This window comes from Terrapene carolina, unplaced genomic scaffold (assembly GCF_002925995.2).
Source record: "Terrapene carolina triunguis isolate 2854851 unplaced genomic scaffold, T_m_triunguis-2.0 Scaffold97, whole genome shotgun sequence".
In the NCBI taxonomy this organism is placed as follows: Eukaryota; Metazoa; Chordata; order Testudines; family Emydidae; genus Terrapene; species Terrapene triunguis.
Window position 1 is genome coordinate 21,306,686 of NW_020664448.1, and position 25,114 is coordinate 21,331,799.

At 42.1% G+C, this 25,114-nt stretch overlaps 1 protein-coding gene across 1 annotated transcript; it reads left to right on the top strand.

Moving 5' to 3' along the window:
- The first annotated feature begins 9,176 nt into the window (after positions 1-9,176).
- On the top strand, positions 9,177-24,314 carry LOC112117634 (inhibitor of apoptosis protein-like). The gene is made up of 10 exons (XM_024215665.2): positions 9,177-9,259; positions 12,375-12,561; positions 13,490-14,466; positions 14,578-14,677; positions 15,657-15,735; positions 16,928-16,976; positions 18,310-18,552; positions 21,571-21,825; positions 22,376-22,417; positions 23,884-24,314. Exons 3-10 carry the CDS (start codon positions 13,593-13,595, stop codon positions 24,075-24,077), a joined length of 1,836 nt encoding a protein of 611 aa, XP_024071433.1. The 5' UTR covers positions 9,177-9,259; positions 12,375-12,561; positions 13,490-13,592; the 3' UTR covers positions 24,078-24,314.
- The last annotated feature ends 800 nt before the right edge of the window (positions 24,315-25,114 follow it).

A 25,114-nucleotide genomic window follows, 5' to 3' on the forward strand; every position in this document is an offset into this window, starting at 1 on the left:
GCCGGTCCCACGGATTCGGTGGCAATTCGGCGGCAGGTAAGCCGAAGCCACAAGACCGGCGGCCCTCCCGCAGGCATGCCGCCAAAGGCAGCCTGCCTGCCGTGCTTGGGGCGGCAAAAAAGCTAAAGCCGCCCCTGTCTATAAATGTCAGGGTACCTCATCTTTAACCTTTGTCTAGCTGAGAGGCCAGGGGAAAGTCCAGCTGCTGAATGAACTGGTCCATTATAATGGGCATATATGTGTTAGTGTCCCTGTAAAGTCTGTGGGGTGCTAGCACCATGCTTCATTGACAATAAACCTGGCTGAGCATCTTCACTGCTGAACCAAGTCTCTGGTCTTTCTGGGCAGTAGTATTGAGATCTGCAGGGCTGGTACAGCAGATACAGAGAGCACACACGCACGCCAATTGACAATGCATGGCAAAGGAAAGTTTTGAGCAGGGTTTTGAAGGAGGATAATGAATTTGTTTTGTGAATGTGTGTGCTTCTCCAGGGCATAAGGGGCAGCAAGGGAAAAAGCATAAAGGTGCTTGTTTCAAAATTTAACACAGTGGAGATGGAGGCAGACCTCATGGGCTGACTGGGGGAAGACATCCTCTGTGTATCCCAACCAGAGTTTCATGCCTTCCTGTTGAGGAAGTTAATTAGTCTGAAACTTCCAGCCATACCCTCTTCTCTTCCTTCTGGCCCTGTGTAGAGAGGACAGGGGCAACCAAGCTGTAAGTTAACCCTCTGTTTGCCAGTGGTGGTGTCCCTGCCACACAAAGTTGTTTAAGCAGTGAACAGATCTAGTTAAAGAAGTTTAAGATTCAGCTTGTAGGTAATGGATTTTTAGAAAGTAAAGAAAACCCCCACCTGTCTCTGAACAGCAGGCACCTATTAAAATTGTACTAAAAATAGTTAGGGGACCTCCTCCCCGCCCCCCATTAATGCTATTGGGGAAAAAAATCAAGAGCAAGAGATTCCATTAGTTTTTCAAATGGAAAAAGTATTTGCTGTGCCAGCATTCAAATCTGTAAGGACTAGTTATAAATTTAAACAAGATACTAGAGTGTTTTAGGAGTCCAAGAATCAAGCCCTTTAGCCATGCTAGGTACAACTGCACTGTACTTTACCCTGTGAGTGTTATTACTATAATGATTTTAAAAGCGCATTCCTTCAAATAAAAGTTTCTTGTTCATCACATTTCAGATATAGGGTAACGTTTTCAAAAGTGCCTATGTCCCATTTTCAAAGGTGACATTGGCAATATTACAAACCTAAGTCCCATTGACTTTCAGTGAGATTTAGGCTCTTAAAGCCCAGATTCTCAAAGGGTATTTAGGCACCTAATTCTCATTGCAATCAATAGGAGTTAGGCAACTACATACCTTTGAAAATCTGGGCCCTAAATGCGCAAGTCATTTTTGAAAGTGGGACTTAAGTAACTTATCAGCCTAGAAACTTACAAAAATGTTACCCAGTGTCTTAACGTCACTTACTCTGTTGCATTTTGCATTAGCAGAAAGGTAACTTAACTCAGCAGCAGTGACAGCAATCCTCACACACTCCACCATAGGTTTACCAGAGTGTACTTTAGCTACAATGTCTTATTCAATTTCATTGCTCATCACCTTAAGGCATTTCCTAAGCTTCAACTTACACCTTAGACACCAGGGAAGGGAAATCTTACCGCTCTGAAAGCCTGAGCTTTTTAGCCCTTCCTTTCAGCCTTCCCTTCTCTCCCTTTCTGTCTCCCATTTCACAATCCTCAGCTGATGAGCTGACTCCCTTCACTAACTAGTTAATCACCCAGTCCTAATCAATTATCCCCCAATGTGGCTCATGCAGGGATGCGGTTGGGGGAGAAGCTTATGTATCAAGGGCATTCTTGATTCTCTGCCAGGGCTGGCCTAAGGGAAAATGGTGCCCTGGTTGAACTTGTATTTTAGTGCCCCTGGCCACTGTGTGTGCCCCCCATTACCCCTTCACCCCAACCCTTGCACTCCCCCCTTGCCCCATACCACTGCACTGTGCCCTCTTTGCCCCAACCCCTGCACTCCCTCTTTACATCTGCACCTCCCTCCTGCATCCCAACCCCTGCATTCCCCTTTTCACCTCTGCACCTCCCTTCTGTGCCTCCAATCCCTGCATCTCCCTCCTGTGCCTCACCCTCTGCCCCTCCCGTGCCCCAGCCCCTGCACTCCCCCTTCATCCTTGCACCTCCCTCCTGTGCCCCTAATTCTTGCACTGTGCCCCCTTCACCCCAACCCCTACACCCCCCTCCTCTTGCACCCATGTGGGAAAACTGACCTGGATTCACGGAGCAGCTGGCATTGCTGCTCACTTCCCCCCCCCCCCAACACTGTTCCTCTGGGCACCCCAACGGAGGAGAGACATCAGAGCTCCCTTCATCCAGGTCACTTTCCCCACCTGGGCTGCATAAGGGGAGGGCAGGAGAGCAGCAGCTCCTGATGCTCGCTGCACAGCCCAGCCCAGGTGGGGAAAGTGATCTGCAAGCCGAAGCACTTGGTGTTGCTCCTCGCTCCCCCCTTTGCCGCCCCCGAGGGGGGCATGGGGGGGGTGAGCAGTATCTGTGCATCACTGCTCTTCGCACCTCCCGTTCCTACGCCAGGAGGAAGCAGGGAGAAATCTGGGTGCCCCCCCCATGTAGTGCTCCCCTGGGAACAGTTTCTGACACTTCACCGGCAGCGCACACCTCTGTGCTGCCGCACGGTGCCCCCTTGACCATTGGGCTCCCTAGGTGGCCACCAGGTGGCCCACCCCACGGCCGGCCCTGTTCCCCAAAACAAGCATGCATTAATGCTCCAATACTGGTGAGATGTCATGCAGTCAAACTAGCCCCATGAGTGCTGTGCTTCCACATACCGCAGGCAATCAGATCCTACAGTCACAACCACAGTTTAAGTAAATACATAGACAACAGACATAGAGCTGCTTGACTGATACCCAGTACATGCTGATGCTTCCCTTTGTGCTGCTGCCAGGATCTTGCCAGTCCCTCTCCCTGCACTGAGGTCAGGCAGGAGACATGGGTAAGTGGCCCCCACTCCCTTCTCTATTGGCCCAAACCTGCTCGCACTGAAGTCAGTGGAAAGATTCACACTGATGTCAGTGGGAGTTGGAGCAGGCCTTATGGCAGCACAAGGAGAGATGTTGGTGCACAGTAGTAGGTGACTGGTAGACAGACAGGCAGCTCTGTGGGAGGGACCAAGAGCCTGGAACTCAGTTTTGAAACAAGCTGATTTAATTGAATACCAGTCTGCTGATCTCCTCAGGGGCACACTCCTTGTCTCCCTCCATCCAACATTGGCTCTTTTTTGAGGAGTGAAGGATGCTTGTCTCTTCGCTGCATTGGCCCCGGATTTAGCAACAGAGCTTTTCTTCTTGCTGCCTCTACTGCTTATGATATCATCAGCAGCGTGAAGATTGTCTTCTTAGAAACAGGGAAACAAAAAAACTATTAGCAGATTGGCAAATTATCAAATCTATTAAAGGAATTAAAATAAAAGTAGGCCAAGATTGGTCTGTAACTCATTCTAGTCCCTTTTTCAAAGTGAGTATTTGTGAGTAAGGCTAGTCTCTGACGCAACAGCCTCAGCTCATCCTTGTGATCTGATATGTTTTCGATTCTAATCTAACTACTACTCTTAACATTTGGAGCAATTCCCCCATAAGCAGTGAGGGGAGGAAAAAACCAGCCAACAACAAAACCCACAAGATTTACTTAAACTTTAACATTTGTCCCTGTGGCTCATTTGTGTAGGCAGGTCGGTAAAACTGAGTTTCATCTGGCTTGCAAAGACAGTGGAAACTCTCCGGACTTTGCATTTGCTGACCTTCAGCACAGAATTGCAAGGCACACCTTTCTGCTTACATATTTGTGAGGTTATGCGATATCACTCATGTGGAATGGTTTTTTTTCTAATGATGGGTCCAGAGTGCTTGTCTTCTGTGGACAGTTACATGGAATGTATTGCTTTTCATGTATGTCATGGTCCCAAATGCCACAACAAATAGGATAATTAAAAAATCATTAAAATAATAGAGATACTCTGATACTCTCTGATCAGACACAAATGAATCAGCTTGAATTCACAGAGACTTTCAGGTCACAGTCTGTCGGATTTCCCCACATGATATAAGAGGTCATTTCCCTCCTTTCTAGGACTGGTAATACAAGCATGACAGCTAAAGCTAAGCTTTATATTCTTTCTCTCTAAATGTACCTCCCCCTAAGGCTTCCCTCAAAATCTCTCTCTTTCCCATTACCTCTGGGCAACAGGTCTTCCATTTTATATCCTGATGGAGTTAACAAACCACATCTGCCAGAATGAGTCACCAGAATTTATTCACCAGCTTTATGCAAGATTCTAACTTTTGCCTCAAGGTAGATCAACAGAAGAGATCTACACTCTTATGTGAGGTTGTAGATCCAGCCAGTGTGCTGAGTGGCTCCTATTATTAAATAATTCAAGGTGGGTTGCATCAGCATGACTACTAGACCATGCCAGTTAGAAGTGCTTTAATGCCCTCTTTCCCCTTCTCTAAACCTGATAAATGTGGGGACCAGGAAATGATCTTTGTTCTTATGGGGATGTGGGTGATAAATGGGCACCAGCCTTAACTAGCCTTTTTACCAAGCAGGCTATAGGTCCACTATGATTAACCATCTCAGGTAGTACTTTATCTTTATGTGACTGAATGTTCCTAGAAAATAACAAATGAATTTGGGAGTTCTGTTGTTCATTAAAATTACAGATAGAAAAAACATTTTAAATTGCACAGAGTATTTGTATCTAGTTATATACAATACAGGCACACTAATGAATTGCTACATATATATAGTGAAATATGCGTGGGTACAGTTAAATCTCCAGAAACCATTAGAGTTAAAAGTCACTGATAATCTTCATGCATGGCAAGACTGGGCTTTGTTAAGATTGAACCCTAACTAAATATTTTGAAACTGATTATTTCTAACTGAGTGGAAGTGGAAAATAGGGTTTCCTCCAAGATTTCACGGAGGAGGGGGTTTAGAGAGGGCACACCAATGTGCATCCTTATGACTGGGAGATATTCAGAAATGTATTGCAAAGAGAAACAATTTATGCTGTATATTTTATCACTATGAACTAAGGCAACCTGGAGAGAGGGATAGGACTTCAGAGATGGGACAGCATGAGGAAAGAAAATTAAAGTGTAGTGGAGCTGACATGCTTTAGATCTTTTGGGAAAGTCCTTAGAAACTCAAAATTATTTCTGTCATTTTTTTTTGTTTGCGGTAGGAGAAGGGAAATCTAAACTCTAAAACTGTGTCCGTCTGTCTGTCTGTCAGCGCATGGTATTTTTCATGTATTTTCCCCGGTAGTAAAGTGGTTCTAAAGCTTTAATACCTAGCGTACTACATCTGAAACTCAAAAGTGTTTGGTGTGCTACTTTCGTAATTTTAATTAGGATAGTTAAAATGAATATTTACTCTGCCAAATCAACCATTCACCATCTGATGGAGGTCAGCATAAAGACATGTTGCCAACTTGTGTGATTTTATCGCAAGTCTTGTGATGTGTGATGTTAACTGGGGAGTTGGGGACAAGTTGGAAGCTCCAGATCATTTGGTGGCACTTTGTACAAATGGTGCAATTTGACCTCAGTTGGGTCTTCCAGTGAGAACTCCTTCAGTGGGTGACAAAATCACCTTACTCTATAAATTTGGGATTGGACAACTCTGTAATTAACTCAGACACACACTGGAGGTGGGCTGTAGCAGTTCAAAAATCAAAAGATAGGCAAAAAATGAGTAAATATATACACATTAAAAAAAAATCTCATGATTTTTGGGCTAATCTTGATGGGGGAGGGTTGACAGATGATTTTTAAACTTTAGATTAGCAATATTGCTAACCACACTTTTCCAATATTCAATAACTCCATTACCTCTTTTTAATTCTTAAATTAATAAATTGATTGGGATTTCCCCCCCTTTGTTTCCACTTCCAGAATTCTGGTCCTGCTATCTCTACCTAGAATTGGACTGAGAGAGGAAGAACTCAGGGTCCCAGGAGGAGGCTAATTTGGAACAGTCCAATTCCATATGTGCCTGATCCTGCAACATGTTGAAAGCCTCCTGGAGGTTCCAATTACTGTATGCACAGCTAATAGAGTGATGGGCAGCATTATAAAATGATAAGATAGATTAAAAAAAACCAACTGAAGTCTGTAGTTTTCCACAGTGCTCAGCACCTGGCAGGATTGGCCCAAAGTATTAAATATTTCTTCTTCTCTGCCAGGATCTAACTTGGGGATGCTGAGAGGAGTTTCCTGGCCCGGCTTGCAGTTTAGGGGGCTTTGTAGGGAAGTATGTGATCTGGGCCTAGCAAGTCAGTCAGCATACAGACAGCCTACAGTAGGTTGGAGTGAGTTAGGCCTCTATGCCCTCAGGGAGCAGTCTGTTTTGTCTTTCCCTGTTTTGGGGCTCTTATGTGTTATTCTGAATTCTAAGAAATAAAGCAGTGTTATGTTGCAATCTTCCAGCAAGAGTATTCATTTTATTTTATTTTATTTCTCTTTGTGTATGCCATGAACCATAATATGGGAAAAGGTGGAGACATAGCACTAAATGTAATGACATAGAAGCTGACCAAATTTGGCATGTTTCCTTTTAGCAGTGATGACAAATTACTTTCTACCTTAACAGGAAATGTCAGAGAGAGATTGAGTAAACGGGGTTATAGGGTCTTTTGTAAATGCATTTTACCGGAACCTCTTTCTATAAAAAGTTAGCCATGGTGTCATAATGTACAAATCGGTTTTGCTTCCTATATTGCACACCTTCAGTTCCTAATTGCAAAAACACCCCACCCCTCATCCCTACTTGAAAAAAAAACCCCATGGTGGGGCTTTTTCATCTTCTTGTATTTATTCTGTCTAAGGAAAGAGAAGGTGATACCATGATTGTGTTGGGAGATTTTGAACCTCAATAGTCAGTTCTAGGGGGGTCTCTTGTGGAATTTTTTCAAATTCCTGTGTGGAGATTCAATCTGAAACCAGTCAGATAGAAATTTGACTGCATTCCATTCTGTGTCCTCTTTCTGTTTCTTTTTTCCCCTCTGACATTTTACAGTCTTTTCTTTAAAGTTTTGAAAGTTTGATGAACACAATTGTCCCTTCTTATACCTCCTGCTAGAGGTCCACTCTGTAGATGCTCTGGTGATATCTGTCCCAGCACTAGTAAGACAAAAGCAAAGTTCATAACACTGCCAGAAAGAAGCTCTTCCTCCTTCCCAGCTCAGGGAGACAGAGGCAGTATTGCCAACCCCAATGTTCAAAAATCATGAATCAGATTCACCAAAAATCATGAGATTGGCTTTAAATGAGATTATGTAATGAGATTTACATGATTATGTAAAGATAATAGATTTGGTATTCCTATTTGACTTCTGCTTTTTGAGCCTTTAGGGTGCACTGGGGTCACCTTTTGAAGTTTTCTACACAGCCACAAGGGCTAGAAACTTATGGTACTTTTTCTTTAAGAATGAAGGCTGAAATAATCACATATCCACTTGACTCCAGGAGCTGGGGCTAATTTAAGGAAAACAATAATTATCGTGAGACTCATGACAAAATCATGAGAGTTGGCAATACTGCGAGGGGAGGAGAAAAGGGGCTGATTGTTAGTGACAGATCTCAGAAAGGGGGATGATGGTGGCACAGAATGAGGAGCTGCTGACAAGAGGCCAGAAGATTGCTAAAACCCTTATGTTTTAGGGCAGGAGCTATACTATAATTTACTCTGTCTACTTTGTCTCCCTTTCTCTCTGTGGCATTTCCCCTTAAGGAGTGATGTATGGTTGTGATCAGGATAAAAAGGAGGGATGCAAAAGCTGCTGCCTTCCAGTCTAACTTAACACACCCACACATAAAAGCAGGAAGTAGATCAGGCCTTTGGAATTCCCCCAGCGGTGGGGGTAGGGGAAATACACACACAGACGCACATATTTCTGCCGGGTTTCCCCTAGAAAGAGGAAAGTACCTAATGTTCCTCTTAACTTTGGTGGGAACAGGAGCAGGCCTTTATTCAGTGTGATTATGTGAATGAGCAAGAGGTGAAGGGGGAAAAAACCCCTGAAGGAAAGTCTCACACATTTGGGGCCTGATCCTGGACCATTTGAGTCAATGGGAGTTTTGGCACTGACTTTAATGGGAGTGGGATGGGACCCTTAGGGAGGCATATGCTTTTAGTTGGGATTTACCTACAGACAAGGTGTTTTGTTGGTTTTTTTCAACTGTGCATTTGTGAGGAAGGATTTTCCTGTGCATTTCCAAGGAGATGTTTAAAATTGCCCTAAAGGAGATTACAGGTTGCATCTTACATCCATTGATATGGACAGGAGTTATGATCAAAGGGCCTGATTCTCCTCTTTAATCCCCCCCTTCCCTTCCTGGCTTAATGAGAAAGCAACACTTCATTCAGAAGCCTTGGGGGCCCTGAAGAGCTGTTATGTGGCCGGCCCCCTGAACATTCCCCTAAAAGCTGGCTCTACCTGATTCCTGACCATTTTGAACCCAAGTCCCCAAATTGTACATCAAACCAGGGAGCAAGTCTAGCTGTTCCTACTGCACTGACCAACCCAACCCCAATTTATATGCATGAGCACCGCATAAACCTGGATCTGGTAAGCAGGTATCTAGTGGATCCTGCTATTTTTTGGCCCCACTCCCCATGGTGTACTGCCAAAACAGAGACTGCAGGGGGCTATTCCTACTTGACCCCTGTGGGATATGGGGCTGAAGATGGCAAAGGTCCAGGTTTGGTCAGTGCTTGAATACAGGCTTCAGGGGGGAGCTGGACCGTTTTGGGGGCAGTTGTAATGAGTTTGCTCGTTCTCTCCTCATGCCATAGACCGGGACGGGGGGGGCAGGATTCAGGCTGTGAGGGTGCCTCGAGAGCGCTGGGGCGCGCGCTCTCTGGGCGCAGCCGGGCTGAGGACGGGACAGGCTCTGGGACCCGCGCGACAGCCACACACTGGCAGCACCCCGCGGCCGCCCCGTCACCGCCCAGGTCGCGCGCATGCGCAGTCCGTCCGTCCGTCCGGGGACTTTCCCCCGCGCGGGGCCCCGGACGTTGTTTGACAGGAGTGGGGCGGGGGCGGAAGGGGGAGTTTCCGCGAGGCGGGGGGGGGACCCTGGCCAGCCGGCCGTGGTATATAGAGCGTGTGGGACCGGCGCGGCAGCGGAGAACTACGCGCGTCCCAGCCCGGGTGAGTATCGCAGCCGGGGGGGCGGCTCGAGCCTCAGCCGAGAGGCGGGGCGTGCCCTGGGGGAGGGGGGCCTCAGTGCTCCCGTGCGCCGCGGCTCCAGATGGCGGGTTGTGAGGCGGATACGTGCCGTGGTGAGCGCTGTGTGCGGGCGCTGACTGCGTCACTGCAACTAGCGTGATAACGGGTAACGGCGTTAGCCAGCGGGCAGCGGGGCGGGCCGGGTGAGCGGGGACGCGGGCCTGGGCCTGGGGGTGGGTTTCTGAAGCGGGAGCTGCTGGCAAAGGGTGGGATTGGGCTGAGCTGGCCGGTGCCAGGCACGTTGCACTCTGTTAAGTGTGTGTGTGTGTGTGAGGGAGAGACACACCATCTTGCCAACCCTACGCGTGAGTTGAGGACCTCAAAATATGATGGGTTTTAAAATAATTATTTGGGTTTGTTTGATGTGAATTTTGGATTGGCTTTTTGAGCCTGCAGGCTGCGCTGGGGTCATCACGTTTCCAAGCCCTCTGCAACCCTGAGAGTTATTTAAAAAACAGCAGCTGAGGTTCTTATGGAACTGCTTCTCTTCAGTAGTAAACAGGATGAGACTTGGGATCAACTTGTGATAACTGGCAACATTACTTTAGTCAGGGGTGTGGATATGGCTAGACTTTCATAGTGTGGATGGTGCTGCCTGAAACTTGAGTTTAATGAGGGTGGGTGGATGAATAAGGATGGGGTGACATGTGCCCACACTGTGTGGGGGAGCTGGTGGTGAATTACTTCCTATAATTATTCCTTTCTTGCTTTAACTGAAAAGAAGGCCTAAAATTTCAAAAACTGCAAGAAGGATTAAGTATTAGTTTAAGCATATAGTTAATTTTAAACTTTATTAAATGCAAAAGGCTGTGTTGTTGGGTATGTGCACATTTGAGATGTGGTTAACTTTACACACTGCAAGGAGTCCCATTGAAGTCAATGAGGCCATTCACTGTGGAAAGTTAAGCATGTGTGGTCATTGTAGGATATGATGAGCTCATGTTTGTATAGTTAAAACAGCAAAAAATCATAAATACAAAAGTGGAGGTCTTTTCAATGTAAGTAAAGCTATAATGGACTCATTAAAGTACTAAGGTTAGTCAAGTCCAGAGATGACTGTGAGGAACTTCAGGGGGACTTAACCAAACTCGGTGATTGGACAAGATGTTGCTTGATACATGCAACATAATGCTTACTGGAGGGTAAAACTCCCCTTATGCACCTTCCACTAAATTTGTGATCTCAACTCATTTATATGCCATAATATAAATTGATGGTATGTCCTCATCTGGAATACTGTGTGTACCATTGGTTGCCCCATCTCAATACTACAGAAGTAGAGGGGATTCAGAGGAGGGCAATGAGAATCATCAAGGGTCTGGAAAAATACATGAAGAGAGATTTACAAGACTGGGATTGTTTATTTTAGGAGTGCCTACAAGGAGTCACTCAGGAAAGTTAAGGCAAATCAACTGCAGGCGTGATGTCAGTGCGCTTAAATTAAAGTGAGTGAAACCCCCATGTGATGCCCTTCAATGAGGATTTGGTGACAGGGAACTAAGACCACTTCACTCCTGAATAAAAGCATCCACATGATGTATTAACCCACTTATGCACATTGTCTTCATACTTTCAGTTATTTGACCCTAACTTTCCTGATTGGCCCTGTGTGGGCATGCCCTTAGAAAGGAGATGAATAAGAAGTGAAGTTGAAGTTAGACTGGGGCATCTGTTCTCTATTTCATAGCACAAGAATAAGGGGAAAATTTTTTAAAAAAAAAAGTGGCAAATTGATTAAAGGAAATACTTTTTTACTTGAGTTAAAAACACTCTGTGTGTGACTAGACTGTGGAACTCACTGCAACAGCATACCATTGAGACCAAAAATTTAGCACAATTCAAAGAGGGATTGGATGATTATATGGATTACAAGAATATCCAGAGTTACAATAGTAGTTAATGCTAAATGAAAAGATTTGGAAGAGAGAGAAAACCTCATGCTCTGGGCATAAACCAGCCTCCAATTATTAGAGATTAGGATTCAACCCTTATGCGAGGCAGACTGTCCCACATCTGTCTACTGTGGGGTTTCATGTACTTCCTCTGAAGCATCTGGTGTTGGCAGCTATCAGAGACTGGATGCTGGACCATAGTTCTGATCTAGTGTGGCAATTCCTGTGTTCCTAGCTATTGTCAGGAGCTGGGGGGATGGGGCAGAAGGGAGAAGAGAAGGCTGGTCTCCTGCTCCCCCAACTCACTGTGCCTAATCATTTAAATACCATGGTATCAATGAGCCATCACCAAACTGAAACAAGTGGGGAGTATGCTGCTGCTGTTTGCTTGGAGACAGTTTTGGGGGGGGGGGGGTGTCACCCTGGTAGCAGCATATTTGTGTTGACTCTATTTCCAATAGGAAGAAGTGTTGTGTGTATTTTAATGAAAGTGTGCAACACTTCAGAAAGCTTGAAACACAGCAAAAAAAAAACCAGACCCTAAAATTACAGATTCTGATTTCTATCTCCTGTTCTCACCTGGAATTTTTGGTTGTATTTTGTGGGCTTGGGATTTTTTCTTTTGTTTTTTGGCATTTTTAAAAAGCATTCTACAAGTCATTGGACAACTCTTGAGTTTAGACAAGCCCTTGTTTAACTTAAATTGGTTTAGGTGAATTGGTGCAACTTTTGTGTATGCTGTTTTATACTGGTTTAAACCTGGCTTGTATCTGTTTAGGTTGCACCTTTAAACTTAACTAAAGCTATGTAAAATAACACTGTTAATCATATCAGTACAACTTTGTATGTAGACCAGGCCACTCATCTATAGTCTCTATCTGCCAAATATTTGACAACTTGTGAAATTAAATCATTCACTTTTCCAAATTTTTCAGTACAGGGTTGGAATAGGTTTTGATGTCAGTGTTTATGGAAGTGACCTTCATTAACTATCCTGAAACCTGCTGGCCAACAATTAAAAAAACTAGCTTTGCGATTCTAGTGTTCAACAGGTTTATAATTTGAGAAATACTGTAGATGACAGCTACAACAAATATGCCTAATTTATCTTGTTTTATAAGAAAAATGTCTTTTCTCCTTTACAGGTTTTGGCAGCACAAAGGAATTGGATGTTTCAGACTACAGATATCTACAATTTCTTCTTGTGAACTACAAATCTCAGTATGGAGGCCTAAGCCCCTTAAAAGGGACTTCAGTCTGAAATCTGGGAGGTAGTTTTGTGCACAAATAAAGAAACTAAAGTTAACAAAATATATTTCTGTATTGACCAGTGTAAGTTCTGTTTGCTTTCTGAACATGGCCTACAGAGATCTTTTAATTAATCCATATAAAATACTAGAATATTCAAACATAAAGCCATATATTTGTATTAAATGTTATAAGAGTGCACTTGTACCCAAGCAACCTGGCTAAGTTTATGATGCCCAGTGTTGAGAGAGTGATGGAAGAAAACACACTGGGTCTGTTCCAAGCCAGTGGGTATCTGACAAGTTGGTGGTGTCACTGCTATGGTCAAGAATCATTCTTGCTGGAGCTATAGCTCTGCTGTATGTAAGGTAGTTGAGTATAACCTTTAATTTTGTTTGTAGTGTCTTGCATATCTTTGGGTGAGGATTGCTAAAACAAAGGGTATTTTGTTTTGGCAATCTGACATACGAATACACCTTTAGAAGTTTTGGGGCTGTTCTGTTTGTGCCTCTGTAAATGTGTCAGGTTAGAATTTCAACATAAGTATGCAACACTCTTATCAAAACAAAATCTTTACAGATGTATAAAAGCTGCATTCGTATTGGCTATCTAGGATGAAATAAACACTTAATTTTAAATTGGAGCATGATATTAAGGTGCAGTGTCTTCAGTTTTACCCGTTTTAGTTTCTTTATTGGGGTGGATTTTGATCACCCTTAGAGATACAGAAAAATATGTTCTACCCCACCCCCATCTGCACCAAAGTGCCATTGACTGTGAGATGAGAAGTACAGTATACTAAGGAAAATGTGATGTATTGTGACAGGAAAGTCCAGTTGACCTACATTTTGTACCTCCTAGAGTGTTGAGGTTGTGTAACTTCTCCATTAAAAGCAGTTGTGCAGATTAAAATAAAAGCAGGACTTCCCACATATATCAAGCCTGTTTATTAATCATAATTCATTCCTTTCACATGCATTCAGTGATACAAACCAAAATGTTTCACTTTCAGGTCCTTACTCTTTTATATGGCCTGGGAGTTACTCAAAATCACCTCCATGCACAAAACTACCTCCCAGAGAAAGACTTGTCCCATTCTTCCCTAATATTTCATTATGAACCTAGTGGAAAGCAGCTCGTTCCTGGCTAATCTGATGAATAACAGCACTGTGTGTGAACTGAAGTATGAGTTGTCGTGTGAACTCTACAGAATGTCCACGTTTTCTACTTTCCCTCTTAACGTGCCAGTGTCTGAAAGGAGTCTTGCTCGAGCTGGGTTTTATTACACTGGTGTGAAAGATAAAGTTAAATGCTTCAGTTGTGGCTTGATGTTGGATAACTGGAAACAAGGCGACAGTGCTCTGGAAAAACATAAACAGCTCTATCCTAGCTGCAGCTTTATTCAGAATTTGCTTTCAGTTAGTAATCTTGGATCATCCTCTCATTCAGCCTTCTCACCTCCAGCCACAATAAACAATCTTTCACCATCTTTGCATTCCATAACTATTGCTCCAAGCTTAGAACAAATTGGCTTTTTCAGTGCTACTTTCTCCAGTTTTCCTCAAGAACCAGTAACTTCTAGGGCAGTTGAGGACCCATCACACCTGCGACCTAACTTTAATAATCCTGCAATGAGCACAGAAGATGCTAGACTATGTACTTTTCAGACATGGCCCCTGACATTTCTATCACCAACAGATCTGGCCAAAGCTGGATTTTACTATACTGGGCCAGGAGACAAAGTTGCTTGCTTTACCTGTGGGGGGCAACTAAGTAACTGGGAACCGAAGGATAATGCCATGTCAGAGCATCGGAGATACTTTCCTAACTGCCCTTTTGTGCAAAATAAAACTAGAGACCAACCAATATTCAGCATTTCTAACCAGAGCATGCAAACCCACGTGGCTCGTGTTAAAACATTCATAAACTGGCCAACAAGAATTCCAGTTCGACCTGAACAGCTTGCAAATGCTGGGTTTTATTACGTAGGTAAGAAAAGTTAACATATCTAATGTCTTAGTTTAGCAAATTCTAAAACATAAATATAAGCAATGGCTTGTGTGAACACTTATTGAATACTTTGTAAACTTGCTTTTAAAGGTCGTAATGATGATGTCAAATGTTTTTGCTGTGATGGTGGATTAAGGTGTTGGGAGTCTGGAGATGATCCATGGATTGAGCATGCTAAATGGTTTCCAAGGTAACTTTAAAAAGCTCTGTAAGTGGAAGAATTAGGCCAATGCAGAGCCCTTTCAGACCTTCCCCTATAATTTTTATCTTGAAATTTGTCAGTGGGAGCAGACTTAGGCCAATGTGAGTGCTTTTGAAATTGTCACTCTACAAGAGGGTTTTTTTGTGTTCCAGATGGAAAGACTTGAGTGAGAACATCTCTCTTGCTGAATAATAAAATGGGAGAAATAATGACACTAATAACTATGGGGGAGATTTTCAAAGACAGATGTCAGTAAGACACAACTGCTATTTGTACCTTTGAAAATATCCCCATGTTAATGATTTTTAAATAGCTTTCATGAATTTGAGAACAGTACAGGAAAAATAGTGTTTTGTATGCTAAACTTTGACACAGTTTACCATCAGCTATTAAACTTAAGTTCAGCATCCAACTTTTGCTTAGCTCCTTGTTCATCTCCCCTATTAACTTTATCAGTGTATTTTTTATCTTGTGTAAAGTTTAAATTGCTTTACTAGTGCAAAGTGTTTTAAAACCTTTAATTTTTTTTTCTATTTCATTGTGGTCGGTTTTTTGTTTTTAAATTTAGACTAGTTTGTAGACACTGAGTGATTTGGGGGGAGGGGTGGAGTATTGGCTGAGATTAAAAGCTGTTGAGGTTGTACACTAAAAGGTATCTATTACTGAATGCTTTGGTATTGATGAGATCATATTTATATCTGATACATACAGAAATTAGGCCATATTAAGATGATTCAGCAAAGCGTCCCTCTTCAGTAAGGATACTTAAATATGTGCTAAAATTCCATTGAAGTCACTGGGACTTAATCATGTGCTTAACTTTTAAGTATGTGTGTAAGTGCTTCCCTGAATTGGGGCCTAACTGAGCACAGTATTGTAGGCTTCTTATTCTGTATGGCTCTTAACTAGTATATATGAGAAATAAATATTGTAATTTGACAAACATTTATATTCTGTTAATGTTTAGATGTGAGTATCTACTGCGAATAAAAGGACGAGAGTTTGTCAATCAAATTCAGGCAAGATTCCCACATCTCCTTGAACAGGTAAACTAGAATTTTTATGTAACTTTCTGGTTGCTAATATCAGCATTAGATGGTGGTACATAACTTTTTTTTTCCCCTACCCACTTTCCAGATATTGCTCTAAAGCTAGGTCCACACTACCCGCCTGATTCGGTGGGTAGAGATAGATCTTCTGGGATCTCTGGATGCGATAAATCGATCCCAGAAGCGCTCCCCTGTCGACTGCGGAACTCCTGCTCGCCGAGAGGAGGAAGCGCTGTCGACGGGGGAGCTTGCCTGCGCTGCATGGACCCGCAGTAAGTAAACTTAATTCGATCTAGGAAATGTCGACTTCAGCTACGCTATTCTCGTAGCTGAAGTTGGGTTTCCTAGATCGATCCCCCGCCCCAGTGTGGACCAAGCCTAAGTAGTTTGGCAGGTATGAGTTTTAAGTTTGATTGATAGTTCATGAATGAACAGCTTTACATGAAAATGAGATGAACCAATTCTAATTGATGGTCTTCAAAACTGACTCTCTGCACATCTTCCATGAGCAGTTTTTGTATTTTTGAGAATTGATATTGAAAATAGATCTGGTAGCATTGGGACTTGAGTCATTTGAAGAGCATCACAGCCATTTACAGTCAAACCTTGGGACACTTGGTGTGAGGCAATGAGAGCTCTAGACTGAGTATAAAGAAGTGAAGTTCTGATTACACAAGGCTTAGTGACTAATTCAGATTAGTACCTGCTAGTACAGAAACTGGTTCTGGGTGCCTCTCTTGTGGGACTTTTTTTTTTTTTAACTAAGCTGTTTGTAACAAGTTATTTTTGCATAAACAAAAGGCATAGTGAGTAACTTCATTTAGAAGAGAAAAGCTTGTGTTGGTATAAACTGCCTGGATTTACCCCAATGCACATTCACAGTACAAATTGTTGTAAGACTTGTATAATTCTATCTACAAATACTTCACTTAGGCTATTTGAGTTAAAATTCTTAATTGCAAATCTTTGGGTGGGGTGTGGCTGGACAGTGACGAGCACAACGGGGTCCTGGCCCCTGGTTAGGGGCTCTTAAATGCTACAGTAACTTCACTATTTGTACCTAGTTCTTCCTTTTGTAAATCACTTAATTTTTGTGGAAAAGCATATACTGGAATTATCAGCGTTGTATGCAAAGAGAAAAGGATGCTGACTGTTTTTTTTTTAAATGCTGTTCCTTTACATTCCATAGCTCTTGTCAACTTCAGATACCCCTGTGGACGAAAGTGCCAATCCACCAAGTATGTACATTTTAGTTAATGTTTTTCAAGCTACATAGTGATAAGACTTTCAGCACGCTTACAAACTTAATATGCATCCGAAGAAGTGGGCTGTAGCCCACGAAAGCTTATGCTCTAATAAATTTGTTAGTCTCTAAGGTGCCACATGTACTCCTGTTCTTTTTGCGGATACAGACTAACACGGCTGCTACTCTGAAACCTACAAACTTAATGTAAATATAAATAGAACTTTTGTATGGATGCTTTCCAAAATTAGCTTGCTAAGCAATTCATAGCATTTTAGAAAGTAGCAGCATTGGAATGCTTCCCAGCAAGTCAAAGCTTTTTTTTTTTTTTTTTTTGTCAGTTGTATAGTGTACTTAAAATGTTAGTGAGGTGTGTTTGAAATTTTATACTACAATATTCAAGTTTGTTGCAAGAGAAATTTCCCATCCATTCATAATTTCCACAATACTAGGGATTTGTATACATACTGTATAGATTCTGAAGAGTTTGCCTCTGTTTGCATGTTCTCTAACTGGATTCAATGGACTCATTGTTGGTTACACCAGCTTCTGCTAGAGTAACCCAGGGTATAGACTATCCTGGTATCACAGCTCCTTAGAGGCTGTTGTGATTACACAAGATACCTACAACCCTACCCTGCTGGGGGCCTGCAGCTATGTCAGCGACTTCAAAAGTGGGCAGCAGTAGCCAGGAAGAGGGAGGGAATGGCCAAGCCAGCCTGGGGACATACTGAAGAAGTGCAGCCTTCTAGACAGCTTCCTCTGGGGCTGTAAAGCTGCTCTTCTTCAGTGGAATACCCAAGTATGATGACACTGCTGTCTGACTTCTCTGGGGGTGAATTCCCCATACTGGCAGTGGCCCCTGCTGAGGCAGTGAGATGAGTCAGATTTCCAACTATTACGCTTAGTTAGCTACGTGCCAGGAAAAGGATGACCAATAGTAGAACTGTAACCATTCTATTAATGCAGATGCGACTCAAGAACTTGGTATACCATATGAAAGGGAGGTATTTCCATAACTAACTTTTTACCATTTTTTTTTTTTTTTTTTAGTTCTAATCTAATGATGCTATTCAACAATGGCGTGACCTCTGGGTTTTCCCTGCTTTTGCTGCTTTAAATTGGATCTTTGTTACTGTAACAAAGCTTTTTTTGTTTAAGTCCAGTCTAATAAAATTCTAAACAGGAGTTCTAAGTAAAAATATCTTGATTTTAAAAAGTTAGGCCCATGTCATTAAATGATTTTTTTACGCTAAATCTATCTAAAGTTTTCAAATCATCTAACGTATCTTTTCTTTTTTTTTTTCCCCCCTCCCCTTCATTAATAGCTATTCATTCTGAATCTGGAGAAGGCCATTCAGAAGATGCAATCATGATGAACACCCCAGTGGTTAAAGCAGCCTTGGAGATGGGATTTAGTAGAAGACTAATAAAGCAGACAGTTCAGAGTAAAATCTTAGCGACTGAGGAAAATTACAAGACCGTTAATGATCTTGTGTCCGATCTGCTTACTGCACAAGATGAAAAAAGGGAAGAGGAGAAGGAGAGACAATCTGAAGAAGTGGCATCGGGTATGCATAGGGCAGTAGTAATACACTTGTCTTCTTTGTTCCATTGTAATCTGTTTACTTTTTGATCTAATTCTGGGGACACTTGTATTCATGAGCTTTGGTAATGTTTTTTGTTGTTTTTTAAAGGTAAATATAAAGGATTAACACTGTATCATCTGGATATCAGTGTGGAATTTAGGCCTCAATCCTGGAATTATCCTTACAGTGATGCACCCCATATTTCACTGGGGCTCGATATGGTCCATGAGTCCACCTGCACAATACTCTGCAGGATCAAGACCATATTTTTGTCCATATGCCTATATGTGGTGTTAGGTCCTTCATATAAACCAAAACTGTGACTCCTCTATATAGTAAAACTTCCACCACATAGAAACAATTATAAATATGATTTCGGTCTCCTGACGTTACTACTGGTCAACTCTGTGACTTCTCAGCAATAATAAAAACATGGAGATTAATGTACAAGACCAGATATATATATATATTTTTTAATTGATATTCTTTGAAGTTAGATGTAGTTAAGTCAGCAGGGTCTGACAAAATTCACCCTAAGGTGCTTCAGCTAATTCCTTATGCAATCTTAGAACTATTAGTTATCTTCAAGAGCTCATGGTGGACAGGTGAGGTCCCAGAGGAGCAAAGAAGAAAGCTACTATGTTTGCCCACCTTTAGAAAGGCCCACTGGTCTCTAATTCCCCAGGTCCTCAATGTTTCCCTAACTTCAATACCTGGAAAGATACTGGAACAAATTAAACAATCATTTTGTAACCTCCTAGAGGATAGTAGGGTAATAAGTAATAGTCAACATGGTTTTTCCAAGAACAAATCTTGCCAAACCAACCTAATTTCCTTCTTTGGTAGGGTTACTAGCCCAGTGACTTGGGGATGGGAGGAATAGATATGGTGGTAGATGTTGGTTGTTTTTTGGTTTTTCAAGTAAGGCTTATGACACAATGCCATATAACAGTCTCATCAGTAAACTAGGGAGATGTGATCTAGGTTAGTGGCTTTCAACCTTTTTTCATTTGGGGCCCTTAAACTTCAAATGGAGATGCAGACCCCTTTGGAAATCCTAGGTGTAGTCTCTGGATACCCAGGGGCCTGCAGACCACAGATTGAAAACCACTGGTCTAGGTGAAATGACTATAAGGCAGGTGGACTGACTGAAAGACCATACTCAGAGTAGTTATCAGTGATTTGCTATCAAACTGAGAGGATGTATCTAGTGGGGTTCCACAGGGGTCAGTCCTGGGTCCAGTGCTAGTCAGTATTTTCATCAATGACTTGGATAATGGAGTGGAGCGTATACTTATCAAATTTGCAGGTGACACCAAGCTGGGAAGGATTGCAAACACTTTTGGCGGATATTGGAATTCAAAATGACCTTAACAGACTAGAGAACAGATCTAAAACCTACAAAATGAAATATAATAAAGACAAGTGCACTTGGGAAGAAAAAAGTGAAATGCACAATTTATGAAATGAGAAATAAGTAGCTAAGTGGAAAAACTGCAGAAAAGGATCTGGGGGTTAGAGGGTCACAAGTTGAATGAGTCAACCATGTGATGCACTTGTGAAAAAGACTAATAGAATTTTAGGGGTGTGTTGTGGGTTTTTTTTAAACTTGGTTAATGAGGACAGTTTGTGGGATTTTTTTGTTTTAAACCATAACCTGGTCATGTTTAGCCTTGAGAAGAGAAGACTATGGGAGGGGGAGAGAGGAAATGGGTACAGATAAAATAGCGTATACACATCTACCTCGATATAACACTGTCCTCGGGAGCCAAAAATTCTTACCGCCTTATAGGTGAAACTGCGTTATATCGAACTTGCTTTGATCCACCGGAGTGCGCAGCCCCGCCCCCCCGGAGCACCGCTTTACCGCATTGTATCTGAATTCGTGTTAGATCAGGTCGCGTTATACTATATTTCAAGTCTGTTTTATAAAGAGGCAGAGACCAGTTATTCTCCATGTCCACTGAAGGTAGGGAACTAATGGGCTTAATCTGCGGTAAGGGAGATCTAGGTTAGATGTTAGGAAAAACTTTCTAACAATAAGATTAGTTAAGTAGTGGAACATCTTACCAAAGGAGACTGGAATCCCTATCCCTGGAGTCTTTTAAAGAACAGGTTGGACAAATACCTGTCAGGGATGGTCTAGGTATATTTGGTCTTGCCTCAGTGCAGGGGGATGGACTAGATGACCTCTCAAGACCCCTTCCAGCCCTATACTTCTGATTCTTTAATATTTGCTTTTCTGTTTCAAAACCTCACAAGCATGCAGTCTGGCTTTGAAACTCTTGAAAAACAGTAGAAGCCATGACTTAATGAACATAATTTCTGTAGCACAGCATATTAAAGTGCTGTGTATGTCCTCCTGGCTCACTATATGCCAACAGCTGAGATGTCACAACTTGGTGCATTTTTAGTCATTAAACCACAGTAGAAATTGGACAGCCACAATCTGGAGAATATAAAACACAATTGTACAATAAGGTCTGGTGTGGTGTGTGGGTGTTTTTTGGGGTTTTTTTGCGCTGAGTGTTCTGTACTGTTTAGGTCTTCCCCATGCATAACTCTGTCCCTATGTTTTTTTTCAAAAAAATATTTAGTCCACACAGATTTAACAGTATTTTTGACTGGCGGTGATTTTTGACTTTTGTTTTTGATAAGCCAGTGGTGGTGACACATGTAGGCCTTTGGGTCTGTGCATTCCACTTGTGCAATGAATATACCTTTCACTGTTGAGTCGGGAAATAATGTATACGGTGGCCTTTCTACTTTGGAGGAGAAGGGGGACTTTGTAAAACTTCACAATACTCAAACTACTTGTCTGCCTCTCATGTGATATGTGAAGTCTGTAGTAATTATTTAATAGTGTGTATTACTGATATGGAGTGGGAAGTGGAATGAAAAGAATCAAGGTATCTCTTATAATTTATAGCACTCATCAGTTAATAGTAACAATGCAACTTCAAATCTTGTAACTTACTGAATTTTCCCCTTGAATTTAAGATGACCTGTCCTTAATCCGGAAGAATCGAATGGCTTTGTTTCAGCATTTGACATGTGTGCTTCCTATCCTGGAGAGTTTACTATCGGCCAAAGTGATAACTGAACTTGAACATGATGTTATTAAACAAAAAACCCAAACGCCATTGCAAGCAAGGGAACTGATTGATACAATTTTAGTGAAAGGAAATGCAGCAGCCCACATATTCCGAAACTGCCTGCGAGAGTGTGATCCTATGTTGTACAAAGATTTATTTGGTGAGTTTGACTGACAGATGTACTTTTTTTCTTTTCCCCCAGAAGATTGATGAACTGATTTCCTAAGTCTAACCATCTTTATTTTCTTAGTAATACATAGAGCCCTGCGCGGATACAAAATTTATATCTGCAGATGGATATAAAGCGGATATCTGCAGAGCTGCAGGACTCTACCAGGAACCACAACGGTGAAAGCTGCAGTATGTCGGGCTGCTGCTCGCAGGAGCCAGCCCCCAGCCTTACCAACTGGGGTGGGCACCAGGCTCACCAGCAGCTGTCCCTGGTTGTGCAAGTGGCTCTCGCGCTCCTGGACAAGAATCCCTTTCATGCAGCGATCTGCCTCTCCTGGGTCCTGCAAGCAATGGCCTGACATGCTGCTGCTTTCGTCGCTGTGGTTCCTAGGAGAGCCCTGCAGCTCTGCAGATATAAATTTTGTATCCATGCAGGGCTCTAGTAATAGTCTGAGGTATAGTAGTAAAGCAGTAATTAAAAATTCTACTGGAACGTAGATCATTCCAATGACTAAAATGTTCCCTTTTTGTCATTTTAGTGGAAAAAAACATGAAGTATGTCCCCACAGAAGACACTTCAGGTAAATCTTCAGTTTTATTCATTTGAGTGGTTTGGGCAATAACTCAGGTTCTCAAAACAAATTTTTCTCTTTGACACTGTCACATTCTGGGGTGTAATCCAGACTAGTCAGGGGTTGTCACCACCTGCCCTGTGACCTTGAGTGCCTCATAATGCTTTGCTGTTGTAGCTCCCAACTTGTGCTGCTCTCAAACAGCCTACGAGCATGCAAGTTACTGAGTGTCTGTGTATAGCTACAGCCCTGGTTTGGTGGCTCTGATTCCAGCAGCCTGTTAGCAACACTCCTGTCACACTTTGGCTTCCACCAGCCTTGGTTACTACTTGCAGAGTGACCTCAACACAATCCCAGTCCCACATTTCCCCAAAACTGTGTTCTGCACTATGCAGCCCTTCCCTGGGCAGTTCGGATATTAAAGGTCCGTTGCCCCTGCAAAGGGTCAATATTCAACAGTTTGCTACTTTAACTAGTTACCAAATGCACTGGACCCTCACTAGAATGCGGGATTTGGGATCCATGCATGGTACCACGTTAACACGGGGATCGCGTTAAAATGAATTGTAATTAAAGTAATTAAATTTGGGATCCATGGCTGCTACCGCGTTATATATGAATTTGTGCTATGTAGGCGCACGTTTTAGCGAGGGTCCGTTGTAGTTCATTTTAAACAATACTGTTTTATTCTTTAATTCAAACGAAACCAAGCTTATTTAACTAGAGATCTTAAGTGAGTACAACTATAAGGCATTAAAGTCAGAAATAGTTACAAGAGAAATAAAAATACTCACTTTCTAGTAGCTAAAACTTAACAAGCTAGACTGGGTTCAAAGTAAAATCCTTACCACATGATCCCAGCAACATGGCTGACCAAATTCTCAGGTCAGGGTCTCCCCCACTAAAGTCGAGGGGCTTGTTCCTTTGTCTTAGGGGAGAGAGAGTGAGCTTGGGGTGTTTTTGCCCCTCACTTTTATAGTCCAGTCACCCTTTGAAATGCATTTTCCTGAAGGTTACCCCTAGATAAAGTTCATTCCAGCTCTGAGAATGGAGACCTGAAGTCGCATGGTGAAAGAGGTTCTATGTTGTTCCTTGCTGAAATGCAGATCAATTTGTTTCTGCATCCCTTCATTGTCAAGTGGCTATTCTTTGGCAGGTGATTGCCAGTCAACTTTGACCTCTGGCACAAGGCATCAGCTTGTCCTTTGTCTATCAGAAACTGGTTCACCCCCCTCCCCAGACTTGTGTGGTAAACACATTTAGTCATAATTTCTATAACTCTTAAGATGCACTTCTGGCATACATTACACAAGAATATCCATGATCAGTGTGGTGGTCATTTTTAAATGATACCTCACAAGGCATATTTTGTACTGGGTGGCAGTCATACTGAATTTTATTGCTTTCCCATCTCTAATCAGTTCTGCCATTTGAAGATTTCTTTGTGGTGTTAAGTTTGTTTGTTCTCTTCTCAGGGTTACCCATGGAAGAACAACTGAGAAGATTACAGGAGGAAAGAACCTGTAAAGTTTGCATGGACAAAGAAGTTTCTATTGTATTTATTCCATGTGGTCACTTAGTGGTGTGCAAAGAGTGTGCACCTTCCCTAAGAAAATGCCCTATTTGCAGGGGGACAATAAAGGGTACCGTTCGCACATTTCTTTCATGAGAGGAAACCTGCAAACTCCTGTTCCTGTGTATCTTAGCAATGCTCAAGACTAACCCAGTGATGTGTTAAGACTGGAAAACTATAGTAAAGAAGATGATGGATAAATTACTTGCCTAATGTGGCTTATGGGGTAATAGTGGACTGTTGTGTGAGCATGCTAGGCCTTATGCTGCCAAAGATCTTTTTTGAAACCTGTGTAAGTAACTATTAAAAAATGGTGGGAAAAATAGGTTGGTTGGTTTGTTTGTTTGTTTGTTTTTGCTGCTGAAGTAACTTTTTTCAGAAAGTCTTAGTAAATAAGGAAGAGATCGCATAAACATGTCTTTATCCTAATTTGAAAAGAAATCCTTTACTAGTGAAGCATTGTGTTCTAATACATTTAATTTTAAAGCTGAGTCTTAAATAACTAAAGCATTTTCATGAGACTTGCTTAGAATTGACACTTGATTGATACTTGTAAAACTACAGGATCTTCTACTTCAGCTGTTCTGGTTGTATCAAGACTTTAAAAAAAAAAAAAAAAAACTACGAAAAGACCTTATAAGAAGTCTTATAAGTCTTATTGTTAATGTGTGTGTATAATTGATATTTAATTGTATGAAAACAGCATTAAAATGTTTTCAATAAACTATTTTAGAAGTGAAAACTTTTAATACAAAATGTTCCCAAAGTTAGCTTAAATTTTTGTATAGGTTGCAGTGACAATGGAAAAGTTTTTGTTAGCTGTATTGGTCTGTACCATGAAGAAGAAAATGCACCTAACAGAGGAGCAGCCCCTAGTACTTGCTGCTGTGTTGTCCTTGGGGAGGAATCCAAGTCCTGGTGTAGGACTTGCACTCATGACCTTAGAAACCAGGTAGCTGGACAGTAGTGGTGGTAACCTTTTTAAGATGACAAGATCAGTTACAGGTAAGTAAAGGTTCTTCAAGATGTGTGGTCCTTATCTGTATTCCACGGAGGATTATATGCATGTGCCATGCACCTGGTGCCAGAGCTTTTGAAAGTAGTACTTTTCAGTAGTCTGTGCATCTGGCCTT

Excerpts from the sequence above, each read along its gene's own strand:
- LOC112117634 (XM_024215665.2), top strand. The coding sequence starts at position 13,593 with ATGAACCTAGTGGAAAGCAGCTCGTTCCTGGCTAATCTGATGAATAAC. Across the intron at positions 14,678-15,656 it reads CATGCTAAATGGTTTCCAAG|ATGTGAGTATCTACTGCGAA; the intron begins GTAACTTTAAAA and ends GTTAATGTTTAG. Across the intron at positions 18,553-21,570 it reads ATCTGAAGAAGTGGCATCGG|ATGACCTGTCCTTAATCCGG; the intron begins GTATGCATAGGG and ends CTTGAATTTAAG.